The sequence below is a fragment of the Limanda limanda genome, chromosome 20 (genome assembly GCF_963576545.1).
Source record: "Limanda limanda chromosome 20, fLimLim1.1, whole genome shotgun sequence".
Lineage (NCBI taxonomy): Eukaryota > Metazoa > Chordata > Actinopteri > Pleuronectiformes > Pleuronectidae > Limanda > Limanda limanda.
The window spans coordinates 7,373,677-7,387,080 of NC_083655.1; the positions used below are offsets into that span (position 1 = coordinate 7,373,677).

Below are 13,404 nucleotides of genomic sequence, written 5' to 3' on the forward strand. Positions count from 1 at the left end.
TTTATTTACCTTACCGAAATATACGTATCAACGATACAATCTCACACCTTGTTTTTCTTTTATGGGAAAATAACTTATCAGAGAAAAACCTATAATAAAAAAACATGGATATATGCTTTCACATATTCACTGCACTTTATGATGGTAGAAAAAGGCCGTCAAACTTCTCGAGTGACATTACAGGAAGGTCAATGTGCCGCGGGCGGGGGGGCTTTGAGGGGTAAACACAAAACAGTCATACACATAATGTCTATTGTGAGAAAATACCAAAAACTACCATGGTGCATTTGGGGGAAATGTTTTGTATAGCATTCACAAAGTCAAATATTGGTTTGGTTGCACAGGCTATAATTAGACTCATTATTGTTTTGTATAAAATTAGTTATCAAACTTCCATTATTACAATCTGACACCGTGTCACAGCTAAATGTGTTAAGTGTTTTCTAGAACACATTTGTGGAACTGTGCAGTGATAAATCCAACAGGAAATCTCTGTAGCACCAACCTGTACCAGCTACAGGGGCCAGTGATATAGTAATCTGTCTTCTTATATTTTTATTTGCATGATATACACATCATACAAACATGTATATACATATACATGTGTATTTCATGGTAAAAAGAGAAGTAGGAAGCTTTCAGTGATGCTAACGCTAACAAAGCTTTGCTTAATCTCATGTTTTTTACCTCTTTGTTTTTGTAAAAAACTACGTGATAGCTAGGACGCTAATTTTTTACGACATTTGTACTATTTTGTACTATTGTACTACTGGAAGTTGTGAACTGCTTGCTAAAGTTTCAAAGTGTTGATTTACAACTTTAGGTTGTGAGTTAAGAAATGGCTTGCCTAGAAAATGATCAACAAATCTCAATGTAAGAACTTTATTGTGAGGTGCAAACTATTTTTGTTAATGTTTTCACAGGGTGTGCAAGATGGCAGCGTTTGAAATGGAATAATTTGTCTTGGAGGAAGTGGAGATACGTTGTCCATGTTTATTTACAGTCTATGGGGCCAACATATTGCCCCTGCTATGTGTGAACGTTGTTTTTAAAAGAACATCCTCTCTGTGTTGAAGACCCTCAGCTTGGTCATGAAGTTGAAGTAGACAAAGGCCAGGCACACCAACAAGTTCTTCATCAGGTAGAGGATGGGTGTGACAAAGCCGAAGAAGGCAATGAGGCCGACGCGCACAAAGAAAAAGGGCAAGTCCTGCAGAGCCACTCCTAGGGAGGAAAGCAAGGGGCTGTGGGGCATGACCACCACACGCAGGCAGGACAGGTAGCTGAAGATGTAGATGGGGAACACCCAGCCGGAGTGGTAGACCAGGGGGTGTCCTGCCACCCGCACCATCTCCACCGTATCCAACCAGAACACAAAACTGTCCACGAACACGTCCGCTCGGGCGTCAGTGGCACTCAGGAACCTCAGTGGGCCCGTGTAGGAGTACGGAGACATGCGGTACGCCGTGCTGCTCACTGACGGTGAGCTCACTCCAGAGATACTAAATGGTCTCCCAGGGTTGCCTGGCAACCCGTTAGTCTCCTGTCGAGCGCCTGCTCCGTTCTGGTTCCTGTCCCCGAGCTGGTTTGCCCCTGGTTGCAGCGGAGTGGAAGCCCCTTGCCCGGGCACAGCCGGCCCTGGCACAGCTGGAGAGACAGGGGTCACTGGTGTTACCTGCTCCACATGTGTGAGGACAGAGGAGGGAATGTCAGCATCTCTCTCCATGTCATTAGCTGGAGACACAAAAGGAATGATTTTCAGGATGATAAGCGGGTCAAGGGTCAGGGTTAAAGATACACCACTCAATCTTCTGACCATAAATATGTAAATGTTAATTTGCGAATAACTTCCCTCAATGCTTATCTTAAGAAAAAAACTTTCCTGAAGTTTTGTCAATTCAGCACCGGGTTACGAGAAGCAGGCTGGGTCTGCCAATTCCCTGCTCGTTTCTATGGCTACAGCATCTTTTCCCAAACTTTGGTCACATAGCCATTTAATTTCGTCTCTTAATTATTCCAGATAAAATGTTTTACAGAGCTGCATTGGTTGCCTCCCAGCTCCCAACATGTAGAGCCCAGCAGGTATCACTATGTACATGTCGCTGACAGAGGAAAGTTCAGGAGCTACAGCTACTCAGTGAGTGATGTGTGTGATGTGTTCCGGGGGCTGTGCTCACCCTGGCCCGTCAGTCTGCAGTGCCGTATCCTCTCCACAACGTCAATACAGATGAGAGAGAAGAGGACTAGTGACACAGGGAGCTCCGTGAACATATCATATTGCATGTTGTTATTTATCTGGACCTGGGCAACCAACAAGAAAACAGTGAGTGGAACATACATTTCATGCGGTTATCAGCTCATTTCACTACAGACGGTAACAACGGCCCTTTGCATCACACGTTAACATCAAGCTGTCTACACTCCTGACCTCTTCTCACTCTGGGTTTCTGGGCTAAATCACTTGCAGCTTTGGGATTTTCCTGAGTCAGGGCTTCAAACCAACAGGACACAGAACAAAGCAGACAAGCTGGTTATCTTAGCAGAATTTATTGCTCGTATGTAAAATACACCAGATAAGGGAAAGGGCCAAAAAGTCACGTTGGTGCTTTGGAGAGTTAGGGCCACATAAAACAGCAAAAGGATCTGGGCCACAGCCAGTAAGGAAGTGAGAATGTGCCTCATGGACAGATGACTTGACAAGAGTGGCTTGGACAGGAAGAGGAACCAAGCTGCTTATCAGTGGCTCCTTATCCATAAAGCTGGATATTTCTCCCTTGAGAACCAAAAGATTCCTCACAAATCATCACCTTTATTCCCCTCGCAGAGGCCTTACCCTGCGATTCCTCTTATCTACAACAAATGGCTGCAGCAGGTATATTTTTTTATGTCCCAAGCGACTTATCTGGACGACAAACACCATAAGAACAGCAAAAGTAGGAATAATCATATTAAATGTTCTGGTCACTTGTCGGCTGACTCTGAAGGGTCAAAATTCAAGATGTGAATACAAACAAAATTGATGTAATCACACAAATCACACACAATCTGCAGCATGTACCTCAGAGCTGGCGATAAGGAAGGCAAAGCAGGGCAATGTGGACAGGACCACGTACACAAGGGCAACAGGCCTCCTGATACAAAGACAGAGGAAGGAAAAAGGTAAGGAAGCAGTTGCAGGATTTGCTAAGTCGTGATATTCAGCAGTGCAGTGCAAACCGGCCACAGGCCTGTTCAGGCTCAACAGACCAGTCAGGGCTCAGAATGTGCTGCACAGATTCCAGCTGCTGACCAAACACTGGCCCCTGACACACTCACCACTTCTTCCTCCCAATGAGAAACTTCTTTTTCACAAAGACCATGTACTTCAGGGGCACCCAGACCAGCAGGGCAGTGGAGGTGACGTAGGCGATGGAGGACGCCACGATCAGCCAGTAGGCCGTGCTGGCGTCTCCAGGGGGCTGCGCCGAGGTTTTCACCCTCGCCACGATGACGGCGAACCTCTGCATGACGATGAAGAGCGGCACGCACAGGCCTGCAAACTGCAGAACCTCGCACACGGCGAACTTCAGCGTACCCCCCGAGCCCATGCTGGAGCGGTTCAAAATAAAGAAAAAGACGAGAGGGAGACGGGGGCTGTTGTCGCAGTGAGGCGACGCCTGTCCCTCTGAGGGCTGGTCAGGCCTCGGACCAGTGCATTGTCTGCCTCCACTAGCATTTTCCACACACCACAGCCCCGGCTCTCTGCTCCACCAACTGCTTACACTGCAGTAGGCATTGTGTCTGCTGGTGTCACGGCGATGTGACCGTATTCTCTTTATATTCAGGATACAAACAGAGGTTGTCTAACTCTGAACCCTGAAGGATGTGTACCTTCTGCAGGCATCTTCAACATAACACGTCAATCTCATCTAATCACATAAACAGACCACCTTTATTATTCTATGTGTATGAAACATGGGAAGCTTTACAATTATTAACCTGAAAAACCAGAAAACATACCTGGACTTAACAACTGTTCAAATATCAATAACAGCTTGTGTCTGTGACCCCAGGAAACACAAACAAACCCAGAGGCACTTGTGACTCTTCTCATGTCTGTATCCCCATCTAGTGGCAAAATAGGACAACTGCACAGAAGATGCAAAGAGGAAACAAATGTTAGACGTATACCTAATGGATTATCTTTCCCAAATTCAGATAAATCGATCCATAATAATAACAGTGACATGGGTAATTTTCCTACAGAAAAACAAAGGCCGACCAAACAATGACCTAAACTGAGGGTTCAAATTATTTCATGGGCAGTTTCCTCCTACGACTTTGTGTGTTCAAGCTAAAGATGATGTGAAACACAGTTGACCTGTTTTGTCCTGAGGTCACGACCTGAGAGACACCTGAACACTTGATAGAGTAACCAGATCAGGATTAGGTGGCCTGGACTATATTTGGTGCCGTCTTTAGTTTACACACATTTCTACGCGGTGCCGTTAGAGGAGCTAATTTTAGATATTGCAATGATGCAGGTTCTCAGGCAGTGAGAGATGAGAGCAGACCTCAGACCAGCACAGAGTGATACCTGTGTGTAAACACTACCCCTCGTGTCTGGCCCTCTGTGGTAGGACTACAGCTGCTCTACTGGAGTTGTAGTCCTAACAACCTGAGTAGCACGACCCCTGGACCCAGACAGGTTTCAATCCAAGACAAAAAGTGAAGAAAATGCCCAGAATAAAGGTTACTTTGACGGTTAAGGTTTTCAGTCTTCCTTGCAAAAGTAATCAGCAGTTTAAAATAGATGTAGTAAATAATATTGAGTTACCTTTGCTCGATTGCCTCAAAGTTTGTTCTGCCAAAGAATGTGGTTTGTTGACAGAAGCTGGTGGAGGTGATGGTCATGTGCAAAGAGCTTCAGCCATCAAACAGGCCTTCATAGTTCATAGGGCTTACGGCCACTTGGATGACACCACAGGAGCAGTATGGAGGTAGGGGTTGTTTTTTTTAACGTTTTAAGAGAGGTGTCCCATGTTATTCAATGGACTAGTGGCAGAAACTTGGACTATGGGCAGAAAAGGTCTCTGGTTCGTCTCTGGTTCGACTCCACGGAGAAACAACAAAAAGACGAACCTGGATTGATCTGTCCAAAAATCCAAGAGGATTCTCCCTACCCTGTCTAGTGCCCCTGAGCAAGGCACCTTACTCCCCCAACATCTGCTCCCCGGGCGCCGTACATGGCTGCTCACTGCTCTGTGTGTCCTGCACCAGATGGGTTAAAAGCAGAGGTTAAATTTCCCTCCTTGCATGAGTGGGCTTGTGTTTGGGACAAATAAATGTATCTTAAATCTTAATATTGGATTTGGCTGCAATGCTGTTTACACCTGAAATTCAAAAAGTGACTCAAACACTTCACCCACCCCTCCATTGGCATAGTGGTGAGGAGATAATTAAAGGGCCCATTTCCTGTATAATTGCCCCCCCCAGTAGTATTCCCCCAGGAGCTCCACAGCTTCTAGCTACGCCCCTGGAGTTACTAAAGTTTGAATTAGGACAGACTAACTTTATTAGATTGTTTGGACTTGTACCAGCCCCTGAGCCACCGGCAGGCCACGCACTTGTCCCTGCAGAGAGAGACAGACACAGAGAGAGGAGGGGGGGATCGGCTCGGATAGAGATGGATGGACGACCCCCCGCTGCTCCCTCCCCTCCCTCGCAGCCCCCCAGCTGTCCACCTCCCCTCCCGGACTCCCCCACCCTGCCCCCGGTGCCATGGCGTCCAGCGAGGAGGACGGCGCGGTCGAGGAGAAGGAGAACAACAACAAGAAGCGGACGAAGAGCGCCGTCGCCACAGCATGGCTCACCTTCTACAACATCGCCATGACCGCCGGGTACGTGCGCCACCCCCCCACCCGTCCCCCTATTAATAAGAGAAAAGTTGATCGGGTCCATGAAACCCCCCCCCCACCACCACTCCCCGGAGCGCCTGTGGCTGTTCATAGGACTGTGCGCATGTTCGATTCCCCTGGATCCGTCCAGATGCACTCAGAGGGGAAACCAGAAGGAATTGTGACACTGAGGGAAACGTGTTAAAAAACTAACCCGGGTTAAACTGAATGAATGGTGTTGGGTTGAAGTGACAGACTGGCGCTGCAGCCGTGTCCAAATAGGGCTGAGCGCCTGCTGTCGGAGGCCCACAGCTCCCAGTGATAAGTATAGCCGGACTGACAGTGACACTGGAGCTCAGCCTGGGAAACGCTCATCCGGCACTTTTATCTGCAACAACACAAACTTATTTTTTTGTTTGGAAATATCAGTGGATTTCCAAACAAAGTTTGTGTCGTTTGTTGTCAAAGAGGAAAGATGAGGATCAACACTTATCTGAACTCTCAGGGGATCGATTGTCAATAACAGCTTCATATCTGCTGCTCTGATGGGTTTGAGAAAGTGCTAAATATTACACATTTAACCCAACCCTAACCCTTTTTATTATGGACCAATAAAATGTGCATTAGAGTTTTCCTGCACCTTAAAGGTCCAGGGACAGGACATTACATTTCATTCAGCTGACGCTTTTATCCAAAGCGACTTGAAATAAGTGCATTCAACCCCGAGGGTACAAACCAAGAACAACAAGAATCAAGAAAGTACACGTTCTTCAAAAATAAATCAAAACAACAAAATGCTATAAGTAAGTGCTATTTAAGTTAAAAGTTGAAAGGGATCTAATGGTAGAAATTCAATATTAAAATAACCTAGTGATGTTTTCACTTTAATTATCTAAATTGCACGACTTGTTTTTTTTCTTTACCCTAGAACCAGCCCTTTATATTTAATTATTGTATATTTACATCAGAAGCGGGTCCTCTCTACGGAGGCCTCCATGTTTTTTACAGTAGCCCAGACTGGACAAATTAACACCTTTTGGGTTTTTAGGAAGGCTGCCACAGGTAATGATTAATCTGTGATAATAATATTGGTGTCGTTTTTGTAGCTCTACTAGACAAACTTAATTTACTTGGTTTTTAACACAACTTTGAAGAGTATTTGTGGTTTATCATCCATCATGTCACGTTCTTATCCTGTAAACACCCTAAAATTAAGTTTAATGTTGGTCGTTTATATTTTTACAAAAGCAATAAAGCTATAATTTAAAAACGCAGAATGAACATTAGGTTAAAAGTCTCAGAACTGTGACACCAGCTGAACTCGCTGTCACCACTTACACTTTAATAACATGAAACAGAGTAAGATAAGATAATCTATGACAAAAACGATTAATTAAACATGCAATATAATCATAAGTACAAATGAAAATAGTAAAATAGACATGCTTTTAGCTTTAAAACAGCTAGAATTTAAGTTTCTTATTGTAACTGAATTAATTAATTGATTTGTGGCCACACTTTCACCAGCTTTTCTTATTAAATATTTAAATCATTCTATATGCATGGTTATATGAATACTAAGTTGATATCTACTTTTTGGACTATGGAGTCACCTGCGAAGCTGTAACTGGCATTTCTTTTTAACATTTTGTCATATTTTTATATTCAGCGTGTTGTTAATCAATCACAAATATAATCATTAGCTGCAGCCGTACGTTCCCCATCCAGCGGTCCACCTACTAAGTTGTTAATACCAGTGACCCTGTAAACAGCTCTGTGAGATCATCTTTCATGGCTGTGGTTTGTTATGAAGGAATCTCCTCCTCCACTGTTTCAGTTCCACTGTGTTTTGTACGTTGCAGAGTCAGGACTCAGTTTGATGAAAAGGATCCATACATCTACAGAAGCTTCCCATCAGTGAAAACAGCCTTAATTTAAATGTGCACGTGTTAATATTTGTTGTTGACTGAATGTTTGAATCTGTCACATGTTGCAGGAGGAGCAGGTTTTAACTGAAGGTGTGATATTCACACCTTTTATAAACATTTACCATTGAGTTGTATATTTGTGCAGAAACAGTTGATCGGTTGGTTGAGCAAGAGAAAATTAATAATAAATCAGGAACAAGCAGTTTCATGATGACGACTCAGACTCTACTGTAGATTAGGTGAATAATCACAAGGAGAATAAGAACAACCTTTAAGACTTTGATGCAAGTCAGCACTGAAGGGGGATTTCACCTTAAACTCACTTGCTGTAGTTGTTAAAGTTAAGTTAAAAAGATTTGAAAGTTTTGTGCTTGGTTATGTTGTTACTGGATGTATAACGTGAGGCTTCTGTAAGTTTCACTCTCGATGAAAATGCAGAGAATTAAACTGTGTTTTCATGTTCACCTAAACTTTTGCTTTAAGATGGATCCACACGGGTTATCGGCACATAGTCTTTCTCTGTGGTTATGTGGCACAGTTTCACATTTTTCTTTATTCATACTAAATTACGAGCATGACCTCTGCACCCGGTGTCCTCATGGTGTCGATGCTGCAACTGGGACTTCAGATACTTTACAAAATATCTGTCTGCATGTGTTTTAGTGTCCAAAGCCCAAAACTGGCAAGACCAGTAATGCTGGAGACTTTATCAGTATGCATAACAAACATTGAGTTTTGCATAACAATGAAGGCACCTGGAGAAGATCCAAGGTTCCTTCCATTTTTCTCAGCAATGTTAACCGGAGCCTTTATTGTTGTTATTTTCTGCAGGTGGCTGGTTTTGGCGATTACAATGATGCGCTTCTACATCACGAGAGGAACACACAAGGGTCTGTACAGGAGCATCGCGAGGACACTCAAGTTCTTCCAGACCTTTGCATTAGTTGAGGTAAGACACCGAGCAGAACGCTGAATAGAAAGAATGGATCATGATCATTATTTAGAAAGGAGATGGGATAGAATATTATACATACAATTAATTTCGCGTATCTCTTCTTACAGGTGGGACATTGTGCCATTGGTATGTGATGATTTTAGTCACTTTCATTCAAATTCAGGCACATTTTTACTTACATGTCAGCTAATAATTGGTTTTGGTTTCTCCTGCTGCACCGTAGGAATCGTGAGGACTTCTGTGATCGTAACCGGGGTTCAAGTGTGTTCACGGATTTTCATGGTTTGGTTCATCACCAACAGCATCAGACAGGTGACTTCCAATAAACACAATTTATTTCTCAGTGAGAAAATGCACAAAAATAACTTAAGTGGTATTACCAGAACACATACAATAGAGTGTATAAATGCAAACTAATATACTGTAGATGTGTAATCTCAAGTAAATTCAGGGATTCCGGGTCTGGAGTCTTACTTAATTAAGCTTCTATTTCACAGCTTATTTTGTTTTATACCTTCAACACTTCTTATCTTTGCTCACATAACAGCAGCAGGTTTGACTCATGCAAACTTCTCACTTTGCCATTTCCCTGATTTAACTGAAGATCCAGAATGAAGAGAGCGTAATCCTATTCCTGGTCGTGTGGACGGTGACGGAGATCACCAGATATTCCTACTACACATTCAACCTGCTCCACCACCTGCCGTACTTCATCAAATGGGCCAGGTGGAGAATATCATTGCCCCGGGGCTGGGATGAGCTTGACTTGTCATTAATGAGTCAGACATTGGGTCTGAGCATGTCGTGTGTGTGATCCGGCGATTTTAACCCCTGGCGTGTTTGCCTCACCCCCCCGAGCCTAGACCGGCTTAAAGTCCAGGAAGTAGCAGAGTCGTGTGTGTGTATTATTTGTCGCTCGGCTAACACAGAGAGAACAAGCATGTGTTTGGTTATTGATTAGCACCTTGTTAGCCGTTCTCTGTCTGGGTGCAATAACTACCAACACTCTGACAACACTGATAATGATAAACCTTATCATTTCAGGGTTTAATCAGATAGTTTTTATTATTAACTGTAGATTAAAGGTAAAACAAATGATGGATTGTAAGGTTACATGTTTTTTTCTAAATACACCGGCAAGATTGAATAAAAAAATCCACGTTGATTAATTAAAAATGGAGAAATATACAGTTATGAATCCAAAATATCATTAGTTTGGAGCATGAGAACGACAACAAGGAGACATTTCTCCTGATGAGTGACATGTCGTGATGTCGGTCATATCTCCGGGCCGCCGGGTGACGTGACCCACTGCTCTCTACTGTACGAAGAGCTCTTGTGACGTGGCAGTCTGGCCGGGCGTCGCCTCGCTACAGTAGCTCAGCTGAAATCGGAGTCGTCGGTCAGCTGTACACATTGATATCTGTCCAGCACCCAGGCCTGGCACCAGAGAGCGAGAGAGAGAGAGAGAGAGAGAGAGAGAGAGAGAGAGAGAGAGGGATGTGGCATCAAAATAGTGAAATTCAAAGTTGTTTACTGTGTGAGATGTGTGAGACGATCTCTGGGTTCTGACTTATTTAAATATTCGTCCCCCTCTTGTGTGTGGTGTAATCATCAGGTGATAATTCATTTTTCCTTGATAGCCTCCTGTGTTTTGTTTTATTTTGTGCCGACCGGCCCTCTCCTCCCTGCCCCCCACCCCCTCGCCTCTTTCTTTAAGCATGGCGGAGACGCCAGGCCCCCGGAGAGGGGCTCATGTTCAGCTGCTCCCGTTTTTAAGACCATCTGTTTTGGTCATGGAATGTTCGCCCAACATTTCTCTCACATCCGTTGAGACGCTCCCTCGAGCCTTTGCTCCGCTCTTGACTAAATACAGGATCTCCTGCAGTCCTGAGTCATGGCACATGTCGCCCCAGGGAGGCCTGGAGCCGTCACCAAGTCGCCAGCTCACACTGTAGTGCAGGTACAGACCTTTGCAGAGAGAAAGACGAGGAGATGACACAGTTTTATGGGACCAAAGTTTGATGTTTGGTTCTTAACTTTTCTCACAAGTCTATAAAAGTAAAGCCGACATACAGAGTAAACATCAGTTATCATCCAACACAAGGGACTGTGTGTGTGTTCATTTGTGTGTGTGTGTGTGTGTGTGTGTATGCCAAGTTGTCAAAATCCATCCAAGGCCGCTGTCAGTCGACCATTTAGTGCAGCGAGCCAGTCGCTGACAGTTGTCGGAGGCCGAAGCTTTACTCACTACATCATCGTGCCACAATAAACCTTTTTTCCCCGGGCAACAAAGTGGGGAGGGCGGGCTTGTTTCACCATGCATGTGAGTGTGTTAACATCCCTGTAACTGTGTGTGTGTGTGTATGTGTGTGTGTGTGAGACGCTTCTGGATTTTAAATACATGCCTCTCTTTTCCTTCCCAGATACAACCTCTTCATCGTCCTGTACCCTCTGGGAGTCGTGGGAGAGCTGTTCACCATTTACGCCGCCCTGCCGTTTGTGCGCCGGTCCGGGATGTACTCCATGAGGCTTCCCAACAAGTACAACGTGTCGTTTGACTACTACTACTGCCTCATCGCCGTCATGCTGTCCTACATCCCACGTAAGCAGCATTTTCACTTTGACACTGTTTTTTTTTAGCCTCAGGGATTATGCCCTGGGACCCATGAGCCTCAACTTCCCTGCTGCAGAAAATAAAGCTAACGTGCACGTTTCTAAATAAGAGACCAGGGATTTGTGATTTGAAATAGTCGAGGAGTTGACAGCATAGAAAAACTTTTGATCATTTATACTCTAGAGATTGTCTCCTGAAGATAATTAAAGGTAAATTTGTTTCAGAATTTTGTTCAAAGATAAAATTACCATATAAAATGTCATGAAAATCCCGTCCTGTCATCAAACTGTCCCAGTGATTTATAACATGGACTAGTGCATTTTAAAGAGAGGGGTATTTTTGAATACATGGTATGAGAGAAATGTTGCATCACTATATCTTCAGTATCATTATGTTCCTGCTTCTACTGGGAAGCAATTAAACAGTTTTCTTAAAATATTAAACCTAATTTCACAAATGATGTCTTATCAACTGATTGATGCTAAATGTAGCAGAGGAATCATCCTATACCTGTACACCTGAACAATATCCAGTACAAGACAATCGCCTTTTTTTGGATGTTGTATTGAACTACATACACAGATGTTTATATTGTTATTGGCATATTAATTGTTTCATAAAAATATATCCAGTGTCCTGCTTTTCTCTCAGAATTTAGTCCAGGCTGTGTTTACTGTTGTATGTCTGTTACAGTTGTGATTTTCAGGTTTAATTCAGCTCTAAAGCCGCTTTCAGACGTGAACTCCGGGAAAATTACCTGGATAATAGTATTTATTCTATGATTCGTCCTTTTTCCCTTGTTCCCCAGTGTTTCCTCAGCTGTTTTTCCACATGCTGCGGCAGAGGAGAAGGGTGCTTCACGGGGAGGTCATCGTGGAGAAGGACGTCTAGACGTGCACCACCTCGGGCCTTTGTTTGAGCCAGCCTGCCTCCACCTCCCTCACCCTCACCCCTCCTCCCCCACCACCCACTTCACTCGCCGTTAACACTCTACATTGCACAGGACGGGAAGGGCCGCGGAGAGGACGGCGACCACCAGCGATAACTCCTCCTAAGTTGTTTCTCTACAGGTTTGATTCCTAACCTGAATGATTATATCGGAAACATGTTTACAATCTAAACCAGTGTTGCAGGAGCTGGAGACAGAAGCCTGGCATTGGGTCTCAGCATGAAATTACCCATCAGCCTCGCCGCGTCTTGTTGCACCAAACACGAAAAAAACCGAGCCACCACACTTTCACCCTGAAGGAGAACGAGGCGAGAGGCGTGCGAGAGGCGTGCGGGGAAATTTGAAATTAAACATGTGCCAACAAAATTGGCACTTTTATTTTTTTCAGGTGTATTTCCACCACCACAGGTTTTATACAAACATAGAGTTGCTGTAAAACAGAAAAATATTCATCATATCATAAACAATAAATCTACATTTAGACAATACGGTGCTTCTTTTGTGTACGTTTGTTTTACCTTTATGTTTTAAATGATGCAATGTGAAAAAAACAGGTATATTTCTTAACACGATGATTTATTCACATACCGTATCACTTAGAGCGAACCCAGCTCAAACTTAAATGTTTTGTCTCACTAGGCTCGACTCCTGCGTTACTTTATGTTGCCTTGATGTTTACGCTGTCAGATTAATTTACAGGAGTGTAATCTGAGTCATTGGAAAAGTTGCAGCGCTGCAATTCAAATTTAACGTGAGCATCTCCAGTCGCTGTTTCTGTTTTGTTTTTTAACCGAGAACCTGATGTCCATGTTGATAGAGAGGTAATTAGATTCCCTTCCTACTAAAGGTGCTATTGTAAGATCGTTTCAATCTTCTGTGCAGCTGAAGGACGGACTGTAAATTGGAGTTTTGACCTGCAGCAGGATGTGAAAATGATTGAGAGGACATGTAAGTTAGTTGATGAACTGCATAGGCAACTGCATATCTAAGAAAATCAACCGCTTTGCTTATACTCTGGGTTAGAGGAGAAAAACTACAAAAGTGTCAAAAAAAAGATTAGAAATGTGAAAATACCTTTT

At 43.7% G+C, this 13,404-nt stretch overlaps 2 protein-coding genes across 2 annotated transcripts; one reads left to right on the forward strand and one right to left on the reverse strand.

Annotated features, from left to right (window-relative positions):
• Positions 1–1,048: 1,048 nt before the first annotated feature.
• LOC133026817 (transmembrane protein 236-like) lies at positions 1,049–3,587 on the reverse strand. The gene is made up of 4 exons (XM_061093787.1): positions 3,316–3,587; positions 3,059–3,131; positions 2,178–2,301; positions 1,049–1,734 (listed from the first exon to the last, which is right to left on the reverse strand). The coding sequence occupies exons 1-4, from the start codon at positions 3,585–3,587 to the stop codon at positions 1,049–1,051; spliced, it is 1,155 nt and encodes a 384-aa protein (XP_060949770.1).
• A 2,173-nt stretch (positions 3,588–5,760) lies between these two features.
• On the forward strand, positions 5,761–12,267 carry hacd1 (3-hydroxyacyl-CoA dehydratase 1). Its single transcript, XM_061094292.1, has 7 exons — positions 5,761–5,879; positions 8,636–8,753; positions 8,867–8,885; positions 8,983–9,071; positions 9,364–9,485; positions 11,186–11,364; positions 12,185–12,267. Exons 1-7 carry the CDS (start codon positions 5,761–5,763, stop codon positions 12,265–12,267), a joined length of 729 nt encoding a protein of 242 aa, XP_060950275.1.
• The last annotated feature ends 1,137 nt before the right edge of the window (positions 12,268–13,404 follow it).